Here is a 24687-nt window from a genome sequence, read left to right as displayed (position 1 = left end):
ATCTTGTGCCAAGACGTTATCTTCTGGAGGCCGGCCGAACAGCTCCTGCCGGCCCCCCTCTGCCGCGTCATGACTGTGCTCAGCCACGATTGGCTGAGCACAGTTATGCTCAGCCAATCGCGGCTGAGCATCTGATGACGCTGTAGAGGGTGGCCAGCACTAGGGACAGTCGGAGGTGTTCAGCCGGCCGCCGGAAGAGGACGTCATTGTCTGAAGATCGGAGATGGGGGTCAACACGCGTCAGGTATGTATAATGCACCACACTTCCGGGTACACGGGCGGGGGTGGTGGGACACGGGGAAGGGGGCCATTCACAGACATAACATACATTACAAGGCTGCGTTCACACTACGTATATTTTAGTCAGTATATGTATATTTCAGTCAGTATAGCAACCAAAAAAACTAAAACAGAAAGGATCTGTTCACACAATGTTGAAATTGAGTGGATGGCTGCCATTTAATGGCAAATATTTGCTGTTATTTTAGAACAACGGCTGTTATATTGAAATAATGGCAGTTATTTACTGTTATATGGCGGCCATCCACTCAATTTCAACATTGTGTGAACAGAGCCTTTCTGTGTTTTTAATCCACTCCTGGTTTTGGTTGCAATACTGACTGAAATATACTGACTGAAATATACGTATTGTGTACGCAGCCCCTAGTTGTATAACTTTGTAATGTGTGTTATTCTGTGAATAATTGCTGAGCGCCGCACTACCCCTTTAAGGTAGACGCAATTGTCAGCAGTTCCATAGTCTCCATTATAATTCCATCCACGGCTACTTTAGCAATGTTAGCGGAGATGAAGGGGCAGAGTGCAAACAGCCAGGCGCTTCAGCCTCTTCCTTCTAGTGATCGACGTTGGTCTCAGCACCCTAACCCCCACTGATAGAGACTTCTAACATGTGGCTATAACATGTCAGTTAAAGTGTAGCTGCCATTTCAACAAAATTGAAATCCACAGCACCCACTTCTCCATCCTGCTTGTTACATCTAGAGGACAAAATGTTAATAGGCTAACAAATCTTTGGTATGATTAAGTATCTGAGCGTTTTAATAGGCAAACACAATCACTTCTATTTAAAGAAGAGGATCACATCTGACTCAATACATTCTTCTGATGCAACTTCTAACACCTCACTTAGATGGAATTTCCTGCTTAGATATTTATGAAGAAGACAGATCCCTCTCCAGGTACCACTATGTCAATTTTCACCTTCAAACTCACCTTCTAATAATGAGACTTTTATTAATTACTTCTCCAGTGTTTTATTACTCCATGCATCCAGAAACACTCAATGTCCAGCAGATATTAATAGTAAAAAGTACTAATACACAAGGTCCAGTCTGTACCTGAAGGACGAAAACAAGCTCGTAACCTTTTCACATAAATCAGTTCTGCCAACCAATCGCCTCTTAAGATAAACAGCGCTAGTTTTCATTTTGCCTTTGCCACAGTCATATTTTGTGTTTTTTTTGTACACTGAACCTAGAAGCACTGCAATAGAAGGTCAATGCCTGGAGAGGACAGAGCAAGCTCCTCTTCCATCTCATATTTTGAGCTCTTAAAGCGACTCTGTACCCACAATCTGACCCCCCCCCAACCGCTTGTACCTTCGGATAGCTGCTTTTATTCCAAGATCTTTCCTGGGGTCCCTTTGGCAGGTGATGCAGTTATTGTGCTAAAAAACAACTTTTAAACTTGCAGCACTGTGTCAAATTGGCATCCCCTATTCATCACCTGTCTGAACACTGCACATGTGCTGGATGGTTAAGGCACCTGTGCACTATTCAGACAGGTGATGAATAGGAAAAATCCTGCCCAGGGGCGTTCGTTATGGTGGAGAGGGTGGGGAGGAGGGATGGAGGATTGTTGCAATCCTAGGGCACAAACACTCTAGGGCACACCAATTTGACACAGGGCTGCAAGTTTAAAAGTTGTTTTTTCAGGACAATAACTGCATCACCGGATGAACGGACCCCTGGACAGATCTCCATAATATGGTTTCTGCAGACCTTTGACAAAATAACCACAAACCTGGGCCCCTAATTTACAAAGAGGAAATGAGGCTTATCTTAAGCACAAGTGTCAAAGAGGCAGGGCAAGCTGCTGAAGTGTCACAGAATCATTCACCTTCTTCCTCTCTCTCTTGGTTCAGCTTACAGCACCCAGCGCTATATAAAGGTACGTGCACAGCACAGGAATCAAGTAATCAATAACTTGCTGCGGATTCTGACGCCCTCCCCTCCACACACACACACACACTCTCCTACTTGAACTTCTGACAGTCCCATAGGCTCCATTCTATGGTCACGTGGATTTTACCCTCCGCCCGAAGAATGAACCTGTTCATTCTTTGGGTGGACGGTGGAATTTGCCTTACCATAGAAAGGAGCCCATGGGACCGTCGGAAATTTAAGTGGGAGCGACAAAATCCGCAAGTTATCCACGTGCACGTACAGGGACAGGCGGGGAGTTAAGCGGGAGCGCGCAGGGAAGAGCGTCGGAATCCGTGGCAAGTTATCCGCGTGATTTCAGTAGTGTTTACGTACCCTAACAACCATGTGCCTGCACCATGCTTACTAACAGCAATGCATGTAATGTACTGAAGCCTTTGACCACAGCAGAGGGCATGGTAATACAAGCTGGATTCCTAATTATTCTTGCATCAGTGACCGTCCATGATCAAACTGATATCTACACCTGGTGTAGATTTTCCCTATAAATTACAGTTTCTGGCATAAATTCTAGTAAATGTGCCAGGCTGTAAGAGAGAACCCCCTACCCCTGCCATCGATCATGCCTTAAAAAAAAAGTAGTGAGTCAAAGGCAAAAAATTTAGCCTTTTTAATGTACCGGTTACAAGGGGTTTCCATGATGGGTAAACAGTTTTTAAAGCCATCAGGGTGTCTTATAAAATAAGAAATATTGCACTTACCTGCTGATCCCCATTATCCCTAGTGACATGAAGACCTGCAGGAAAAGCCCACCACTGTGGCCATTCATTGTTAACAAATCATCAGGGAGCAGCGGACATAGGGGATGCAGGCACTGATGGAATGGCATTGTACTGGGCAGGAGAGTATACATTATTTTATTTTAAGGTACCCATTATTTATTTATTTTTTTTGGTGCCCTAATATCTTTTTTTTCCCAAAGAAACCAAATTGTGTTTTTATTGTCACTGGTGTCACACAAACAGCCAACAGTACATAATAAGTAATGGTCGTATACAGTATAACTAAGGCATACGATGAAGATACGGAATAAGTGGAATGTCTAACCTGTGCACTATACAGAGCTGAAAAATGAATCCAGTCAGAAAGAAAGCAATTGAAAATACTTCAAAATGCTGGAGCTGTCCCTAAAAGCGAATAATGTCTAACTAGGTAACTTAGGTTATTTCAGGTGTATATTTGTCATATGTGCCACAGGTCCTTATTGATGAGATATTATACACAGGTCTGATTTGTCTTCTATGGAATAGCAGCACAAACTGGGCTATTCCATACAGAGGCATCCAGTTAAAAAAGTTTCCTGCACAGTAAACACAAATCCTCTTAAATTAAGCCCCAACACTAACTTGCTTCGAAAATAAGGCTTATCTTTAGCACAAGTGTCAAAGAGGCAGGGCACGTGCCACAGAATCATTCACCTCCTTCCTCTCTCTGTTGGCTCAGCTTACAGCACCCAGCGCAGTATGAGGCTGGGTTCATACTATGTATATTTGAGGCTGTATTTGGTCCTCATGTTAGGTCCTCATAGCAACCAAAACCAGGAGTGGATTGAAAACACAGAAAGGCTCTGTTCACACAATGTTGAAATTGAGTGGATGGCCGCCATATAACAGTAAATAACTGCCATTATTTCAATACAACAGACGTTGTTTTAAAATAACAGCACATATTTGCCATTAAATGACGGCCACCCACTCAATTACAACATTATGTGAACAGAGCCTTTCTGTGTTTTCAATCCACTACTTGTTTTGGTTGCTATACAGCCTCAAACATACAGCCTCAAATATACATAGTGTGAACCCAGCCTAAGGGTACGTGCACTCCACGGAAATCAAGTAAATAACTTGCTGGGGATACTGTCGTTCGCTCACCCCCCCCCCCCCCCACACCCCCAACCATACACAAACGCTCCCACTTGAATTTCTGACGGTCCCATAGGCTCCATTCTATGGCAAGGTGGATTTTACCCTCTGCTGAAAAAATGAACCTGTTCTTTCTTTGGGTGGACGGTGGAATTTGCCTTACCAAAGAATAGAGCCTAAGAGAGCATCGGAAATTCAAGTGGGAGAAACAGAATCCGCAACAAGTTATCCACGTGCAAGGACAGGCGGAGAGTGAAGCGGTAGTGTGCAGGGAAGAGCGTCGGAATCCGTGGCAAGTTACCCGCGTGATTTCAGTAGGGTTCATGTACCCTAACAACCATGTGCCTGCACCATGTTTACTAAGCCCCAATGCTATGCAACCCACCGGATTTACTAAGAGACATATACCTCTTAGTAAATCAGTGCCTTCGGAACAGGGGTAGATTTTTGCCATTATTTATACCCGCAACCTGCCCATCTAGTAAGTGAGGTGTACACTGGTACAAAAAGCCATAGATTTTTGTCAAACTGGGTGGTTTGCATAAAAATCTGCGCCATTTCCCTGGTGTACGCAGGGGCATAAACAATAAATTCCCCCCTAGGAGTCTATGGGTGACTGAGCTTATTATATGCCTATACAGTGGGATGTGTAGGGCTAAATACTTGGAAATCCAGCAAGCACCTCTACGTTAAAGATGCCTATTGAGTGTATTTGAGTAACCCAAATGTACCTCTCACTTTAAGGCTATGTTCACACAACGTAAACAACCGGCCATTCCGTGACCCCGACTGGGTCACGGAACAGCCGGTCTCATAGCCCGGACGTCATAGCCTGGCCAGAGTGCATACGATGTGTGGACGCACCGGTCAGGTTCCCATTGAAAATAAGGCTATGTTCCACCCCTCAAAACTACGGCCGTAGTTCTGCGGCAAGAACTATGGCCGTAGTTTTACGTAGTGTGAACATAGCCTAAAGGGGTTGTTCACCAAAAAAAAATGTTTTCTTTTAAATCAACTGGTGCCAGAAAGTGACAGAGATTTGTAATTTACTTCTATTAAAAAAAATCTTGAGATTTTTGGAAGTAATTTACAAATCTCTGTAACTTTCTGACTCCTGTTGATTTAAAAGATTTTTTTTTAAATTAGCAATCTGGTGCAGTAATAGGGGTCTACTTTTTCTGCACAACTTTTAATAAATGCCCCCTACTGTAAGCAAGCTCATGTTTCCATTTTATCATTGTTTCAAAACTTGAAAGGAAAAAGATTTGAAAACTTCACCAAGTATTCGGCACATAAGGTTACCCTCTAAATCAGACTGCCGGTGACTGAGGTCAGGTCACTAGTTCCTCTATGAATGCAGAATGATAATTTAAAGACAATTAACTCATCTCCTTATGGACAGGCCATGAACCTTCAGCAAGTGTTTAGTGGATCTGAAGGAGACTGGTTATGCATAAATGCAGAGGTAGAGCCACATCTGATCTATGGAAAGATATTACAAATGAATCATACACAAATTCTAGAACCAATAGAGAGAAGTACACAGTCTGCTGGAAGAATAATGACTACCACAGTACACCACACACAGAAATGCTAAATAAATAAAAGAAACCCTTGCTTAAACACAATAGCCTATTGTCTGTACAAATGTACAAATCACACTGCATAACCAGAACACACCTGAATGAATAAAACAACCAAAATTATCATTCGTTGTATGAACGCTAGCAGTGAAAGTTTTAGCCAGCAGAAGTCATTGTCTTATAAGAAGTCTTAAACGCTCAGCGTCCCAGAGATCAGACGACTACCCATTGGCAGATTATCCCTAATCCTATGAACAGGGGATAGCATCCTCCGATGGGAATAACCCTTTAAGATCTGACTGTTCACTTGCGACCCACCTTTTGGGCGTAACCAGACAATGTTATTTACTTTCCCTGTCAGTTGTTTTAAATCGAGATGAGCGAATCACTCGGAAATTTGTTTTGCAAAGTTCGCGAATTGCATACTAACGAATTATTATAAAAACAGGCAGATACTAGTAGCTATAATAGTGGGACTGTTACAGGGTAGCAATTGTTTCAAAATTGGAAAATGTCAATCAGCCTGTCAATCAATGAATTTCCCCCATAGACAGTAGTGGACATTGGTGGATCAGCGGCGTAATATTAAATGAGTTATTAAGATGGACACTGTAATCACTGTGACTTTCTATAATGCGCACCCAGCACCCAGTTACTTGGTATACTGGACAATGGCTTCACTGCTCCTACAGAAAAGCATCCCCCCTCCTCTCCTCTGTGTCCCTATCTCTCTTTATTGCTCTCTCTGCTCCAACTACATACTGCAACCTATTCTCCACTATACACAGCCGACTGGCCGCCCCCAGGAAGACAATCACCTCATATAAAGGCGGGTTGCTGACATCACAGTGGGGTGTGCAGCTGATTGGACAGGCACAAGGTATTATGAATAATCCCTTGCTCCTGCCACAACACAGTTGAGCTAACGTACGACTGCCATGTGAATCTGGCGAATTCGCAAATCACTATAAAGCGAATTTAATACTCGATTCACTGTGAATCGGATTTGTCAGGTTAGCTTCGATCATCTATAGTTTTAATATGATGGCTGATCAGATGCGGAAAAGGTAATTATGCTTTTCGGGAGTTTCATCTCCCTTCATTAGATTGCATGTCAGAGGACATGCAATCTGAAGAAGGGAGATGAAACTCCCGAAACGCTTAAGTGCTTATTTTATGTACATTTTTACTGATTTTATCCAATAAAGCAGCCATTTTATGTTTTATACTCCACTTGTTGTGAAGGAATTTTTGGCAGTGCCAGGATACCTACCCAGGTATTTTTTTCTTCTCTGCACTGCATGAAAACATCGGCCGGCAACCATCATCCGGCGCTACGAGCTACCCCAAAGCGGGGTGATACGCATAAAGCCCAAGGGGCTTAAAGGTTAGAGTCCACCTATACTTTTATTTCTAACATTGTAACAGGATTACACTAGGCGCCATCCTCCCAGCTCCTTATTTCCCCTTGTCTTATACCAAACTAGTTTGGTTTGGGCCACACCAGGAAGCTGAGTATAAGTAAACACTAGGTCAGAGGTGTCAAACTCGCGGTCCTCCAGCGCAAAACTACAATTCCCATAATGCCTGGACAGCCAAAGACAAAGCTTTAACTGCCCAGGTATGATGGGAGTTGCAGTTTTGCAACAGCTGAAGGGCTGTAGTTTGACACCTGTACTCTGGGTTATCACCAGGATGCAGAAAGTAGACTAGACCAGAAACTACCAGATCGCTTCCTCTATGAGTAGCAGCTGCCCAAGAAGACAAGATGGTACCAGTGCATGACAGCAGTCTGAAGCTTAGTCTATACTGACATGTCCATAGTGCAGTCCGCAATAGCGGACAGCATTTTGTGCATCCATAGTGGTCTGCATCTCATGAACCACTACATTACAGACAATGACATGTTCCACAATCAAGTGTCCTCACTACAACAAATTCAGGGCTCCAGATGGCGACCAAAATGGTCGCCAATGCGACTGACATCTTGCAAATGGCGCCCAGATTTATTAATCTGGGCGCCATTTGCGACTGGCCCCGGCGGCGGCGCGCTGTCTCTTTAAGGACAATGACCGCCTTCCGCACGCTGCACCGAAGCGTGTCCGCGCACACTGGGGACACGCTTCTCCAGTGACGTCATCCAGCATGTCCGTCATTCATTGGACGGACGGCCGCAGAGGCGCCACACTCCTCCAGCGCCTCTCTCCCGCCTCTCCTCACCCGGCGGTTCTTCAAGTTCACCCCAGCGGCACCAAGCTTAGATTGTGGGTGAGTACAACCGGAGGGACGGCAGGGGTGGCGGCCGGCCAGTAATGTGTGTGGGGGGACCAAGGCCTGAGCGGGGTTTGGTAGTGTGTCTGTTGTGATGGCGGCCAGGTGCGGTAGTCAGTGCGTGTGGGGTGCGAGGGGGGGGGTATGTATAGACTGCACAGTACCACTTCCCTCAGTGTCTGTATATATAGACTGCACAGTACCACTTCCCTCAGTGTGTATGTATACACTGCACAGTACCACTTCCCATATACATTGCCACAGGGGCTATATGTCATCGGCTGCCGGGGGCTATATATATATATATATATATATATATATATATATATATATATATATATATATATAGTAGATCATTGCCGGTAAGATGGCAGCTGGCTGAGGGAACACACCGGCAGCAGGGGGGGTATATGGTTGTCAAGTTGCAAGTTTCCATGTTGAACGTTTTCAAACTAAGAAAAGAAAGGATCTAAAGGAGGAGGATGCTGCCGTGGCCTCTGCACACAGTAAGTCCCATTTAACATAACATTAATTTTACATGTTTTAAAATGTTGGCGACCAAATATTCTATTTGGCGCCTAAATTTTTCAGGTTAGGAGCCAATGGCTCCTAGGTATATTTTTTAGTCTGGAGCCCTGAAATTGCAAATATGTGAATAGGCACATAGAAACGTATGGGCCCTTCTCGTATATTGCCGAGGCAGGAGGCACAGGTTGAGGTCAGGAATCTCAACTGGTAATGGGAGAGTCAGTATAGTACAGGGATGGTTATGTAGAATCAAAAACAGGCATGGGTCAGAATACACAGGATATCAGAATAGCACACCCCGACAAGGAGCACTGGGATCCAACAACGTTCAGGCACGGGATGTGGAGTGGTATAGACTTGAATGGGGATAGTTGGCAGTATAATAAAAAATGTCCACTACGTCCCTTTAAATAAGTTAAAAAGGTTGTGTGCAGCATCTATAGGTCAGAACTGGAACTGCAGAAGCATGGTGGTTGGGACAACAGGGCATTGTTCAGCGGTCAGCAGACAGAGTAGCATACAGACGGCAGAAGACAACTGCAAGCAGGAAGAGGGACCAGTGGAGAGTGTGTAACAGAGCGTCTAGCCCTGCAGGAAGTGGTGTATTATTTTCAGCCTGACACTCTGCTCTCTGCTGCAACCTCGGTCCGTGACAGGAACTTCCAGAGCTGGAAAACTTGAGATATTTAAATAAACGTAATTTACAAATTGTTTAATTTTCTAAAACCATTTGAATCGAAAACATTTTTATCTCTCTATAATAATTTGTTGAGCATGTCTGTTATATAAAATGGCTGAAACAATCCACATCCAGTTAATTCAAAACTAAGGGGGAGATTTATCATTGTTGCACACCTGATGGGTGGGGAGAGGTGTGTGGCAAGGCAGGGGGGGAGGCGTGGCCTTCTCCTACGCCAGATTTATCAAGGTTTGGAAACAGGCATAAACCAGGCTAAAAATCTACAACTGCTGTGAGCGGCTGTAGATTTCTACACAATGCAGGGTGAGACAGCTGTACTAAGAGGTGTGCAAGTAAATCCAGCCAGATAAAAGGGGCTGGGGCTTTATTTAAGACTGGTGTATAAGTAAATGTCCCACTAAGGGTCCTATTACACGGAGCGATTTTTAAAGATTCACGACTAACGATAGCAAACGAGATTGTTTATCGTTAACCAGAAATTGTTCACCATATTACACAGAACGATGGTCGTTAGTTACGTTATCATTACAATGATCGTTTATTCCTTCTGATCCCAGCGGAACAATGAACAATGTGCAATTACACCGAATAATTAGTGAAAAAATATGGAACTTGAGTAAACAAATGTGAAATTACAGCAAACGATTAGCGATAATTTTAGTTTCAGATCTAAATCAACAATTAATGACACGAACGATTTTTTGATCGTTCCCTGCAATTACACAGAAGGATTATGGTTTAAATTCGAACGATAACAATTTTTTGCACAATTTTTGTCCCATGTGATAGGGCCCTTTGACCGGGTTAGCATGTTGACTTTGAATCAGTATTTTAACCAAAACCAGAAGTGGGTCCAAAACAACAACAAAAAATGCAAGTCTTCCAATTAGGATTTTCTTGTTGTTGATCACGCTCCCAGTTTTGGCAAAAAAAAAAATACTGATCAAAAGACTGCCTGTGAACAGGAATTAATTAAAATCTTATTTCATTCAACACATTTTAAAACAGTTTACTGTACTGATTGTACGTTACATACACCGACCAAGTAAGGGAGGAACATGCTCTGGAGAGAAGGCGTATTTCAGATGAACTCAAACCTACTAAAAAAAAATTTAAAATAACACAAAGTCCATGTAACAAGACTATAACATGTACAGGCAAAAACACATTATATTTTCCAATCAATACTATTCACTCAGTTTTGTGAATCTCTGCCAAGCCCATTCTTGTAGCTTTATTTAACTGGAGGCTGATTAACTGGTCCCTGGAGTCTTGGAGAAACTTTAAGATTTATTTTTTGTTTCTCATTACACATTAAGTTAAGCCCAGCTGTGCATCTTTGTGATGTGAGCGTCTTCTATAAATCTATAGGCTGACTCTGAACAGGATGCATCCTCCAATGGCCAGCGTACTACTCATTCATCATATAGCTTACAAGATCCCCTACAGACACAGCTGAAATTGGTGGTCTATAAACTATAAGAATTAATATGAATATTAATAATAAATGTTTAGAAGTGGATCGGTGACCATTTATGGACCTTGCCTATGCAGAAGAAAACTTAAAAAATAAAAAAGATCCTAGTACGTAAAATACTTAAAGATGCGGTCAGATGTTGCTTGCTCCAAAATATTGTACCGTGTAATAGGGCCTTAAAGGGGTTATCTAGTGCTACAAAAACATGGCCACTTTTCTTTCAGAGAACATGACAGCAATTAAGCTTCACTCACTTCAATGCAACTGAGCAGCAAAACCCTGCTCAAGCTAGAGACAAGTGAGGGCCTGTCTCTGGAAGAAAGTGGCTATGTTTTTATAGCGCTGGATAACCCCTATAAAGCGACTCTATACTCACAATCTGACCCCCCCAAACCACTTGTACCTTCGGATAGCTGCTTTTAATCAAAGATCTGTCCTGGGGTCCGTTCGGCAGGTGATGCAGTTATTGTCCTAAAAAAAATACTTTCAAACTTAAAGCCCGTGCCAAACGGGAGTATCTGTGCCCTAACTTTGCACCACCCCTCCGTCCCTCCCCCCACCCTCTTCATCATTAGGAATGCCACCGAAACAATTTTCTCCATGCTGAACATTGCACAGGTGCCTAACGATCTAGCCCATGTGCAGGGCTGACACAGGTGGGCAATAGGAGGCAATCTGCCTGGAGCATTCCTAATGATGAAGAGGGTGGGGAGGAGGGAGGGAGAGGTGGTGCAAAATAAGGGCACAGATACTCCCGTTTGGCACAGCCTTCAAGTTTAAAAGTATTTTTTTAGGACAATAACTTCATCATCTGCCGAACGGACCCCAGGACAGATCTTGGATTAAAAGCAGCTATCCAAAGGTACAAGTGGTTTTGGGGGGGGGGGGTGTCAGATTGTGGATACAGAGTCACTTTAAGTGGTGACAAGAGGAACTGGAAGCATTGGCCTTGCAGCTGCTGGGGCTCGGGAGAGTCGAGTTTGCCTTATTTTTACTTTTATGTCACCCTGAACCAAATATAATTTTTTTAAGGCCCGGAAAATACCTTCACGTCAGCCATACAGCTATTTAGGTTCCTACTGCCGATGCCTGTGCAGTAGGAATGTATATATGTGTTCTTGAAGTGGAGGGGTCCTAATTAGTATTGAGCTCAGCAGGTGACTCCCAGTGGCTGGAGAAGTTGAATGTCACCCTAGGGAGTCCTGGAAAACATGGAAACAAGCATGCAAGCTGCATGACCAAGACAGGTATGGTTCCATTCCTCTGACGTCTGTACAGGGCTCTCAGCAGCTTTAAGACTCTTCTACGGATGCAGTACTTTGCTTCGGCTGCCACTCATTTCTGTTGTCAGCAGAGATCTCCTACATCCAGCTCTATAAAGATGGGCTCACATTGTTTATGCAGTAGGTCATAAAAACAATGCTCATGTATACTGTGGCATACTGCAGAGAGCCCCATTCATTTCAATGGCCTAAGTGTAGTCACTAAGGGGAAGATTTATCAAACATGGTGTAAAGTGAAACTGGCTCAGTTGCCCCTAACAACCAATCAGATTCCACCTTTCATTTTCCATAGCGTCTGTGAGGGATGAAAAGTGGAATCTGATTGGTTGCTAGGGGCAACTGAGCCAGTTTCACTTTACACCATGTTTGATAAATCTTCCCCTAAGTTTGTGCTGCTTTCTGTTATTATACGCTAATTTAATGGGCACATGCTATTGAGTCCTGTTAAATTAACGTGTAGCAATGGCAACCAATCTGATCATAGTAAGTGACTACAAATAAAGCACTAACTTGTAGCAGTTCAAACTCCTTGGTAAGTAAACTAAATAAAAAGTAAAATAAAAAAAAGTCAAATGACTTAAAGATTCTTCAAATCAGACACTTATCTGTGTAGACATATGTCAAAGTAATGGATGCATCACTTTTATGTTAGAAACATAGAACAGGTTGTTAAAGTAGAATTTTAATAATTTTACAATCTTCTAAGACATCAACAAAGACGTGATCATAAAGATGTTCTAATGTGGTCATAAAATTGTGACCACAGATTAGGTTTTCTTTCTCAGTTCTTCCATTTTTATCTCCACCTATGTACAAATGGAGGCTATATACAGATGTAGCCAGGGTTAACATGATCCCTGACACAACAATTGTGTCAGGGAGCTATGTTAAGTCTTATACACACACATACTTTATAACAAAAAAAACTAAAACCCGAATAGATTTAATGACTTACTGAGTTCTATTGGGCACAGACACCCTTCAGGATTTTTCCTGAAGGGTGTCCATTCTAGAAAATAGGTCAGGAAATTATAGAACCTGTCCAATTTCATCCAGAACTACCATCATGGATGCCCCCATAAAAGTCTATGGGAGCGTCTGGAATTGCGGACACTTTCCTGATGCCCATTTTGAAAGCATCAAGAATTATGGATGCTACAATACTGACATGGATGTGTGAAATAGGTCTTAGGGGGCATTTACACATTCTGTGTGTGGCCCATATCTACGGACAGAATGTGGAGCACCCGGCATCATGATTCATTATGATGCCAGTAGCTCCGAATCAGTTTAAATCTTCATGGCACTGTATTGACACTGCCGCAAGGTTGTATCAGTAGAGTAGCGCAAAGATTTTAACGGAATCTTAATGCCAGGAGTTCCGCAATTCCAATGCATGGCACATCTTCCTAACCAGGCAACATGTGAATGCCCCATTAGGCAGAACACAAAGTATTGAAATAGTACAGCCAGAGCCCAGACCTGAATCCAACTGAAAATCTGTGGACTTACCTAAAAAGGGCATTGTATACAGGAAATGTCCTCGTAGTCGGACAGGTTTGGAGTGCTTTTTTTTTTTTTTTTTTTAAACAAGAGTGGGTAAAGATCGCCAAGTAGAGATTTGCTGTGCTGACTCCTGCCCAAAAAGTCTTAATGCTGCCCAAAACTCAAAGGGTACAATAAAATGTGCGCATGGGGCCATTGTTTGCCGAACAAGCTTTCATCGACGTGTAATACGCTTGTGCAAATGGTTGTTTGTCCACTGATCGGGCCATTCTGACATGTTAAAAAATCATCAGCCTTTGGCTGCATATCCGTTATTACACAGAAAGATGCACAGCTGATGATTTTTTAAGTAAATACAGCAAAAAAATGTGCATACCAAAACTTAATTTTTAATAAATTTCTTAGAACATGCCAGCTTCGTGTTCCCATATACCGAAACACATGATGACTTTTCAGCTGTTTGAAGGAAAGGGTTGCAAACAGGGGAGATGCAGGTCCACCCTCAGTGCTTCATGCCGGCCTGATGCTTGGGAATAGATTGGTGACATGCGCGTGCACCGGGTGGTGGTCCCAAAAAAAAGAACTGCACCACCAGCAGGTAATGTATGCTCCTGGTCGGGGGCTGCGGGGAGAAGGGGGTGGGGGTTAAAGGGGCCGGGTCACATACTGGCAGCGGAATAAAAATTGGAAAAATAGCAGCGTGAAATTCGCTGCGGATTTGGCACGTGTGATGCTACCCTAAAGAAACAATTCTTAAATTAGGCTAGCAGTATAAAATTTTAAATATCCTTCCCTGCAAGTCTATGGTAAAATTAGTTTTAAGTTCTGTACAAGCTGGAAGGACCAAATGTTCTACATGGCACAAAGGAACCGCAAACGTGAAGAGGTTCAGGTCTTGAGCCAAACACTCCATGGTGTCTTTGATATGCTCTTCTCTACCATCAGTACAAGCTCTAAATCCTCGATGGTCTGAGCTGAAGAAAAAGTGGTTTATATTAAGATTTGGGGCCCCACAGAACAAAATTAATGAAGTGTAATGTAGTGATGAGCAGGCTCTTTGACAGAGTAACAGTTCTCTAGTAAATTTCAGCTCACGCTGGGTGTAAATCTGCCAGGAATGGTGAAGAACAAGGAACAAAGCCTGAGTAAAGATTCACCTTGATGACAGCCGATGACACGGACGGATTCTGCAGAAATTCGACATATGTTACATAACTCCCATTAGAATCTGTTACCACACAGGAATTCATTGATGAAATGCTGAATGGGTAATTTATTAAAGCCAGAATGTACACACTGTTCACAAGCTCATTATCAGCCCCATTTCACATTCATGCTTTGAAGTTACTCGGTAAACACATGAAGATGCAAGTACAAAAAGTTCATCTTCTGCACATACTATGCGTGTCCAGCGGCACTATGAAGCCCGTTTACCAGTTAGAAGTGATGTTAATGAGGCAGGAGGTTTAGGATCCATTACAGGTGACAACTAGGATGTACTGTCAAGAAAACGGTGTTACCGGCACTGCCCTGTCCATCTGTGTATGCAGTTAGTCCACTGTCGGGAGACTTTGTCCATGTGGAAAAACAGATTTGTCCTTGACCATAAAGTATGGGTTGTAAAATGTCATCTTTATTTCTTCAGTTTAAAGGTTTTAAAGGCAACAATGCATTTCAGACCCAAGACCCAAGGGATATCATCATGAAGACAAGCTATTTTTTTGGTTAAATTCTTGAGGTTTCACAATGATATCCCCAACACATGGACTGATAGTATATCTAATTGAGCTTTCATTTTTGTATTGAGATGGAGTGACAATCCAGTCATGACTAAGGACTAGTGTTGATCGGACTTGCCGAACTGTTCAGGTTTGTCAACGATCTCCAAACCCGATTGTATGGCATTTAACTCTAGGTGGCTGGAGAAGTTGGATGCTGGGCTAATGTAATGCTAGGACTAAATGGTGGCTATCTGAAGCATATCAGCTGCCGTTTTGTGTGTCAGTCTCCATTTCACATCTTTAAAGGTCCTTCACTGATGGATAACCCAAATGACTGTATACATGAGACTTCTAGGTAATTCAAAAACATTTGAAGAAGGCTTTTACTGATTCAATGAAGATATTTTGCAGAGTCAAGAGAATGTTTAACCAGCGCTTTCTGATTCAACAGAATATAACATAGGGCCTAGAATCATCTAAACCCAAAACCATCAGAAAACCTTATATCATTATTTTTGGATATCTCTGTGCATTGTCCCATTGTTTGTGTATTGTCCTATTAAGGATTAGAACTGAACACTCTATTCTTTAACATGAGGTAATCCAAACAAACACCACAAGATCAGTGTATTCTAAACTTAGTGCAGCACTAAAGTGTATAAAGTTGATTCTAACTGGGTATAAAAACTGAAAGCTGCAGCCATCTGGTAGAGAGGTTTGGACCTATGGTAAGGACGCTTCCATAGTGTAGGTCCAGGACTTGGTCTCTGTCAGATCACTGGTAGCCTCCCCCAGTTGAAGGTCTATGACAGATGAAGTATCGATATGATCCTGGTAATTTCTTCTCTGTCCTGCGCCGATTTGCGGCTGAAGTTTGGTTTTAGCCACTTGCGGCTTTGCAGGTGCCTGATGCTAGAGGGACAGATTATGTAACTTTGCACTAATGATACTGTAAGTACTTAACCTTTGTATTCATATCTATACAAAAGTGTATGCAATCTCATAAGAAGAACAACTGGTTATTGGATTTCTGATATACCAACTGTATATAATTCTTTTATAGATATCTTAACCTCTTTTTAATTGTTTGTTTAATAAAATTGTGTTGTATCTTAATTGGTCACGTTCTTTAAATATGAACCTTATGCTTAAGAGTTAGCCAAACACCTAAGGAGTCCTGGAAAACATGGATAAAGCCATACACTGTATCCACGTTTTCCTGGCAGCCCTCAGGCTAAGTTTAGCAAGTTCGCTCCACCACTACTAAGGACCTTTAGATCCAAAACATGTCAGTGCTTTAACATTTTATAACCCATTGCAAGCATGGAATATGGTCACCGACTGGGGGAGTGTGTCTATCCAACCTCAGTTTAGCCAATACAGTTTAGTCATAGGCTGTATCCATGTTTTCCAGGCAGCCTTGGGGCAGTATCCATCTTCTTCAGCCATTGGGAGCCAAACTTACTATAAATTTGCTTATCTCCAATAATGACAAAGAGTGATGATCCAATTGCTATATAGGATAGGATATACAGTAAATGTATGCCAATATATTCAATTCAAACTGGATGTGATCCTCCTGATCAAAGGTCACCATAGCATCTCATTGTCCAATTGGGCTGATATGGTTCCCTGGAGCACTGTATAAGCTCCTGAGCAGCCAGGGAAACGTACTGACCGCTGCAACAGAAGCAGTATACCAGAGGAAATGAGGTTTTATTAGAGGCGCACGGCAGGCAGAGCCGGGGAGGTAGTCATCTGGGCAGCTACCCGCCCAAGTCTAGTCACCGCTCTCTGCCTGTAAGCACGATTGGCAGAATGATTGATAGAGGGGCCAGTAATGAATTGGGCTGATATGATTCCCTTTAAGAATGCCAGAAAGAATGTCAAGAAAAAGTTTGGCAGCTTTTCTGGCATTTTTGGTAGGCCAGAAAAAACACTTAGATCATAGTTTACCCAGCTGCAGCAGTGCACAAGGGCATGTACAGGGACGTGTAGGGGTGCTGGCCAATTATCATTCATTTTCACTGGGCTAATCTGTACAGAGCAGAAGGATAACCGACATCACTTTCTGTATTTTGGCTAGATTCACACGTAACAGATCCGCAGCGGATTTCACGCTGCAAGTTCAAAGCAAAATCCACTGTGGATACCTATGGTTACATACTCACATACTTGTGGCTCCCGGCATCCCGCACAGCCAATCAGTGGGTGCGACGGCACAGTCCACTGACTGGCTGAGCGGGACGTCAGGATGGCGGGAGCCACAGGAGGATGCCAGAACGTGGACCAGGTAAGGTATGCATCGGGCCACCGCAGGTTAAGAAGGGTGGCGTTTACATATTCGCAGCGAATAAAGATTCTGCCGCGAGTATGTAAACCTATTCAGAATGACAATAAGGGATTCACAGTATGAGATTTTTTTCTGTTACTAAAGATTGACTGGCCTTAGTGACGGAGCCTTGACTGCAGTTTACCAAGTGAGAAACCTAGTGTTTGGATTGATAGAGTTGTATTTCATATAGAAAACAGGAAAAAAAAAAAAAAAAAAAGTAAATTGAAGTAAATTGCAAAGATATAGTATATATCCCCTCTCCTGTTAATTTAACATTATTTGCTGGTAATGACATTGCCCACGAGTAAATTAGTAGAAAAAGGCTAAATGCTTCTGACACAGCTGCTGCCGCCAATGCTGTGGCCTGGAGACTGCACTACCCCCCACCCCCCCAAACCCCCTTGACTGAATCCACATGGGTAAGAAGTGCTGCAAAACCTCCTTTTATCTATCGGTAGTTACAATCTCAAAAAATGACAGGAAAAAAATCTATTTTTCATCTTTAAAACATTTGTTTTGAGACTTAAACTAAAATCTTCTCACAAGTGCTGGTGGCACATTACACAAAAATCCATGGCAAAAATTCAGGATGTTCTTTCCCATTTGATTACTGAAAATCACTCATGAATAAAATCTACACAAGTAATTATATAAAACGTGCATAAAAAACTAAAAAGCAACTTGGGTCCAGGCAGCAACACTCAATATGATATAGTTAAAAATGCATAGCCAGTGATTGTGTCGGCCAGACTTATGGGCAATTATTTTTTTGCTCTCCACAACCTGCGCACCAATAAGTGTAGTAAATAAATGTAAACTACATAGAAATGTAGTTCCTTAGAAATGCACCCTCATTGGAATTACTATGCATGTATAACTATATCATATTGTCTATCGCTTCTCTGACCCAGATTGCTGATTTTGCGTAATCAAACAGAAGAGAACATATTGCGTTTTTAAAGTACTTTTTTACCTGTAGACTATGCATTGTAGTTTTGCAACAGCCGGAGAACCAAGGTTCCCTACTAGAGATGAGCGAACCTTGAGCATGCTCGAGTCGATCCGAACCCGAACGTTCAGCATTTGATTAGTGGCGGCTGCTGAACTTGGATAAAGCTCTAAGGTTGTCTGGAAAACATGGATACAGCCAATGACTATATCCATGTTTTCCGCATAGGGACTTAGGGCTTTATCTAAGTTCAGCAGCCACCGCTAATCAAATGCTGAACGATCGGGTTCGGATCGACTCGAGCATGCTCCAGGTTCGCTCATTTCCTACCCTTGTTCAAGGGACTGGTGAGCTGCACCTAACTTTAACTTTTTACCTATATTTACTGATCGAGTAGTAGATACTTGGAGCAAACTTCCAGCAGCTGTGGTTGGTAAATCTACAGTAATTGAATGTAAACCTGCATGGGAAAACATATATCTATCCTTAGATAATAAGAAAGGAAATACTAAAAGGGCAGACTAGATGGACCAAGTGGTCTTTTTCTTTTATGCAGAATTTCTCCATCTAAATCATAGCGGGATATTGATACCAAAGTGTGCAGATTTGCTGCTCTTCCTTTACAGCAGTTTACTGACAGATAAATCTATGTATCTGAAATCCCCATATGCAGATTTTGCTGTGGATTTCTTGAAAAATTCTGACTTTCTTATTGAAGTCAATAGACAAAAAAAATCTACAATAAACATGCAGCATAACTGGACTTTCAGTGGATTCTGCATCACGGGGCAATTGCCGTGCAGATTCCATGCCAATTTTTCTTAAAACTTAAAAATGTATTAAAACCTCCCTCATGAAGCTGGCAGTATAATATACTGCCAAACGTCAATCTGCAACCGCTGAAGTCAGTCCGCACCATATCTGACCCCTGTAAAAGAACTTTCACAATAAGGGAAGAGGGAGATGACAAACTTCTTGGTGTATTCTTGTACCAACATGAAGCAAGATGGTAGGATGTCAAATCCTTGTACAAACAAATACAGGACACCCGTACGCTTGTATTATTCAGATAGATGGCAAGGAATGAAATTGATTTGCATGGATTATACTTCTATTCAGCTTTTCTGCAGGCAAAACAGTGGCAAAGACTGAACAGTTCTGGCTGTCATAGTCTGACAGAAACACGACACTGGAGTAAGCAGAGCCTGAAGAGAACATTGACTTCACAGTCTTTGCTCTCTTAGTGAATTATATGACAAAGTACTTTGCCTTCCAGCTCTGCATCACTAATCAGTCAGGGGCGTTGTAAGGGTTAGTAAATACTGCTCGGGTGGTGAGCGCCATTATTACATGAATTATACTGAAACGGTGGGCAGAGGGAGTAATGGCTCTTCTTGAAGAGAACGTTGAGTCTTATAGGCCATGCAATGCTCCACTGAGAAAATAATATGCAAAGTAGCCAGTAGCCATCCCCCAGATGAAAGAGAAATGCTCTCTGGCGCCGCCTAGTGGAGGAAGTCACCTTGTAAGAGGATTGCAGGGGGAAAATTCATAGCAGATTGTGCTCACCATAGAAAAAGAAAACATCATGACACGTCACTTCTCTGAAAGATTAGCTTTACTGAATGACAAAGGGCTACTTCACAAATACATAGTGACTAACAGTTATCCCCACTTGCTCTGCTACACTGTGCCGCAGCTGCAGCTCTACTGACACAGTCAGCTTCCCCAATTTCAATGCTAACATGCATTAGACTGGACATCAGGGGAGGCTGAATATCTGTAGCAGAACTAGTGATATGTAACTGTGCTGGGACCAGGGCTTGTGCAAACCCATAGTCCCCAACTCAGCCAAAAATTAACTACACTATCATTTATTACGTTGATAAGTGCCCAGTGTAATCAGTACAGTACAGTACAGAGCAGCACTATATAATGTACAGGACATATAAAACAAGAAATGTTCAACAAAAGCAGCAATTATAGTACAGTAGTTACCAATTCTTCACTTCTTTTACTGTATAGAGTCCCCCCCCCCCCCAACCCAGCACTGTAACGGATGGGAGATGGTGGTGCACTGCCTGTACTACTACTGTACTATATATGCACTCCAGCAATCTTATACAGTACAGGATGGGAGATGGTGGTGCACTGACTGTACTACTACTACTGTACTGTATATGCACTCCAGCAGTCTTATACAGTACAGGATGAGAGATGGTGGTGCCCTGCCTGTACTACTACTGTACTGTATATGCACTCCAGCAGTCTTATACAGTACAGGATGGGAGATGGTGATGCACTGACTGTACTACTACTGTACTGTATATACACTCCAGCAGTCTTATACAGTACAGGATAGGAGATGGTGGTGCACTGTCTGTACTACTACGGCACTGTATATGCACTCCAGCAGTCTTATACAGTACGGGATGGGAGATGGTGGTGCACTCACTATACTACTACTGTACTGTATATGCACTCCAGCAGTCTTATACAGTACAGGATGGGAGATGGTGGTGCACTGTCTGTACTACTACTGTACTGTATATGCACTCCAGCAGTACTGTGAAGGCTTTCCAGTGCTAAAATCGTGCTCGCAAAAACATTCAGATACCGGGCAAAGTTCAAATTCCGAACATTACTTCCAGGTAAATTTTCATTTAAAAACAGTACGAATTCAGAAGAGCTCGAAAACCAAGGTATTACTGTTAATAGATATTTTTTTTTAAATTATGATTATTAAAATGGTAGAGAAAGATACATAAAAAGCTTAAGTTGCGGTTTTGACTCATTATATACCATTACAGAAAAGTAATCTAAACTTGCAGCACTGTTTGTGTGCCACTACCCAAATGTGGAATACAACATCGCCATCTAGTGCCAAAAACATAGTGTTGTTCCTTAAAATGCTAAAAATTCTCCAGGCACGTCTGTAGGTTGGTGCACAATCTTACGTTTGGATTGTGCTCCCCTCCTCCCCCCCAACTTTGATACCTAAACTTCATCAGGAGGGCTGGATTTGTAAAGGTACTATACATGAATAGAGCCATTTACTTCTATACAGAAACAATAGACAGCACTAGCACAAGCCTGATGAAGTGTTTGTCTGAAATGCTGCAAAGTTGTATAGTAAATAGCAGCACAGCTAATCCTACAAGTATAACTATGTTAGTTGAGCATACTTGTCATAAAGAAAAACTTTTGACATGTAAAAAGTTTCTATCAGTCAAAGTCTGAGTTTTCAGACTGTAACCGACTAGGAGAATGCTGCTATGTCCCGTGTTATGTGGCCTGGACAACCGCACAATGTAAGTCTATGGAGCTGTCCAGGTCACACAGGCGGGGGAAGAAACCGATCTCCTGAATGGTCTCTGTGACATGTGAAAAGTTTTTCCTTATGACAGGTAACCTTTGATCACTTCTTTACAAGGTATCCAGAATTTTTTTCGACCCCTTCATTGGTAATTCCATGATAATAACTACTCCTATTTTTACCTATATTTAAATCTGTGCCAGTTCAGAAATTTTTGTCGCATTTGAGTTTATAGTTGTTTGGTTTCACAAGTTTTGACAGACGGCACGCATGTCGGGAACGAATCAGCATACACTTATGCAATCCAATAAAATTACAATACAATACAATAGGGCAATCCAATAAAACTATGCTGCAATCTGCTTCAATCAATTAACGCTGTATGCGCTTCCTCGGGCTCCCACCCAAGAAAGCGCATACGGCGTGAAACAACCGTAACTTAGTTTTATTGGATTGCACTATGTTTTGTCTGCTACCTGACCTGAAATAAAGCATCTCTACCAAGTTGATGAGTGCCGCTTCTAATATAATATATATATATATATATATATATATATATATATATATATATACACCCACAAAAAACACACACCATATTTTCACGTGTATAAGGCGACTGGGCGTATAAGACGATCCTTGACTTTCAAGATGATTGTAAGGGGTTTCGCCTTTAACGCCGGAAAATGTTAACCCCTGCCACCAGCAGGGTTTACTCGTTGGAGCCCTGCTACGGTCAGGGAGGGGTTAGCTGCAGTTAACAGGAAAAAAAACAAAAAAAAAACGTTAGCTCACCTGTCACCCGTTCCCAGCAGCTGCTTGTCTTTCGTCCCTTTCCCAGCACAGACAGTGACGCACACTGTCTGCGCCAGAGATCCCCAAAGCTCTCCCGGCAGCCAAGTGTCTTTGAGCTTCTTTGGGACGAGAGACGTGCGACTGCTGAGAACAGGTTAACTGTTAACCTGTTTGTTAACTGTTTGTTGTTTTTTTTTTTTTACAGGGATTGCAGCATACAGTGAGAATGCGGCCAATTTTGAGCTCCCCCACTGTATGCGTCGACCATACCCAACGTATAAGACGACCCCCAACTTCTAAGAAGATTGTTTGGGGTTAAAAAGTAGTCTAATACGTCAGAAAATACATTGTGTATGTAGATATATATATATATATATATATATATATATATATATATATATATATATATATCATTCTGCATTTAATTACTGGTGGCTGAAGAAGCTGGATTAAGCCCTAGGGAGTCTGGGAAACATGAATACATATGCTTTCATTTGTCAACTATCTTGGAGAAAAAGTTGGGCACATGGCAGAGCTGTGACCAGTGATCTGCTGAAAGATAGAAGAGATATAAGACAACCTTAAGACCACTACACAGGGCACTGACATGGAGGGCAGGCTATAGGGTACTGTTGGGCTTGCCAACTAGAAAGCCCACTTCTGCTGTGACCCATGGGCAATATGTGTGCATGGAAATGGGTCTGCCCAGAAGGCAGACATAGAAACAAATGACCACAATAAAAAAAAATGACCACAATAATTGAATGCCTTTATTCAATCTACATGGTCATATGATGGAGACTCGAGGGCCGTGTGGATAATAATGTTATTGAATTATTGCTGGCGGGTGCTGCACCTTCTTGTTGGGAACTTATTCTATTCTGGCCAACTTTTTTTTTAAAGGGTGCTAATAATTTAGAGGGTGACTTTATAAGTGCTAAGAATACTGAGCTTCAGGTTCCAGGATCAGAGCGCCCAGGAACACAGGACGTACACCTACCTTGCCGATTTCTGCAGCCTGTTTTAAGATGTTTTCTCTCAGGTCTTTGGCTCGCTTTTTGTGAAATGAATTACTCTGGCTCTGTATCACAAAGACAATTTCTCCCAGTTCTAGAATAAAACATGAGGCACCATTCAGAAATAAAGCAGAAAATTACTTAAAAAAAAAAAAAAAAAACTTGTGTGATACTAATCAGAAAAGAATTCTCAATAATATATTTTGCAGTTTGTAAAAAAACAAAAAAACAAACAAACCACTAACACAACTAAAAGCATCAATGAGAGATACAAATGTTTATAGCAATGCATAGTATGAAAACAATAGCAACACTGCCACCTACTGTATCTGTGTGTGTACTACAACTGATCAAGAATATTTACAAGTAGGCTGTACTACATATTAGGCAATATAACCTTGGGACATTTCTATTCGCAATTTTTACCAAAACCTTTGATTACTTCTTTGACTCCATATTATCCATGAAAGCATAAGCTTAAAAAAAAAAAAAAAAAAAAACACTGCAGAGCGGCCAATACAAATAGCATTGTTGCAGGTAGGACTGCCATATCCATGCCCTGCAGTGAACCCAAGGAAGACAGCTATTCCTGTCTAGTGTGGTAACCTACCTAAGCCTAATATTTTTAATCTAATGTATGGCACAACCATAGCTGTCTGGCTAGTTGCCAACTCTGACCTTTCCTTTACTTCTTAAATGAAAGGTCCAGCCAGACCCTTTTTTTTTTTTAGCAAGTACTGGGGAGGATAAAAGAAATAAAAGGCTCTTACCTCCCCCGCACCAGCGCTGGTGGCTGCACACCGAAGCCCTGGTCCCCAGCCAATTCCTGGTCTGAGTGGATGACGTGTGAAGTCCACTCAGCGGCTGAGTCAGGCCCCCACTATGCCCACTGACTGGGGGACCAGAACTGCGGTGTGCAGCCACCAGCGCTGGTGCAGGGAAGGTAAGAGCATTTTACTGTTTTAATTTACTTGACGCAGTGATACCTTTGTATACCACATGTAATGCCATTGTTTTGATCTAAATACCCAGTGATATACATCTCTGTCTGGGACAGGGACTGTCCAGTGCAGGAGAAAACCTCTCCTGGGGTTCCTTTCAC

General features: G+C 42.2%; 1 protein-coding gene across 1 annotated transcript in view; it reads right to left on the bottom strand.

Moving 5' to 3' along the window:
• B3GLCT (beta 3-glucosyltransferase) overlaps positions 1-24687 on the bottom strand; it is a 267570-nt gene that overhangs the window by 119303 nt on the left and 123580 nt on the right. Inside the window, exon 4 of the mRNA XM_069969884.1 lies at positions 23570-23679. Coding sequence (XP_069825985.1) covers positions 23570-23679 — 110 coding nt within the window. The remainder of the gene's footprint in view (positions 1-23569; positions 23680-24687) is intronic.

The sequence above is a fragment of the Dendropsophus ebraccatus genome, chromosome 5, assembly GCF_027789765.1.
Source record: "Dendropsophus ebraccatus isolate aDenEbr1 chromosome 5, aDenEbr1.pat, whole genome shotgun sequence".
NCBI lineage: Eukaryota > Metazoa > Chordata > Amphibia > Anura > Hylidae > Dendropsophus > Dendropsophus ebraccatus.
Note: the sequence above shows the minus strand (reverse complement) of the source record. Positions and strands in the feature narration are given on the sequence as shown.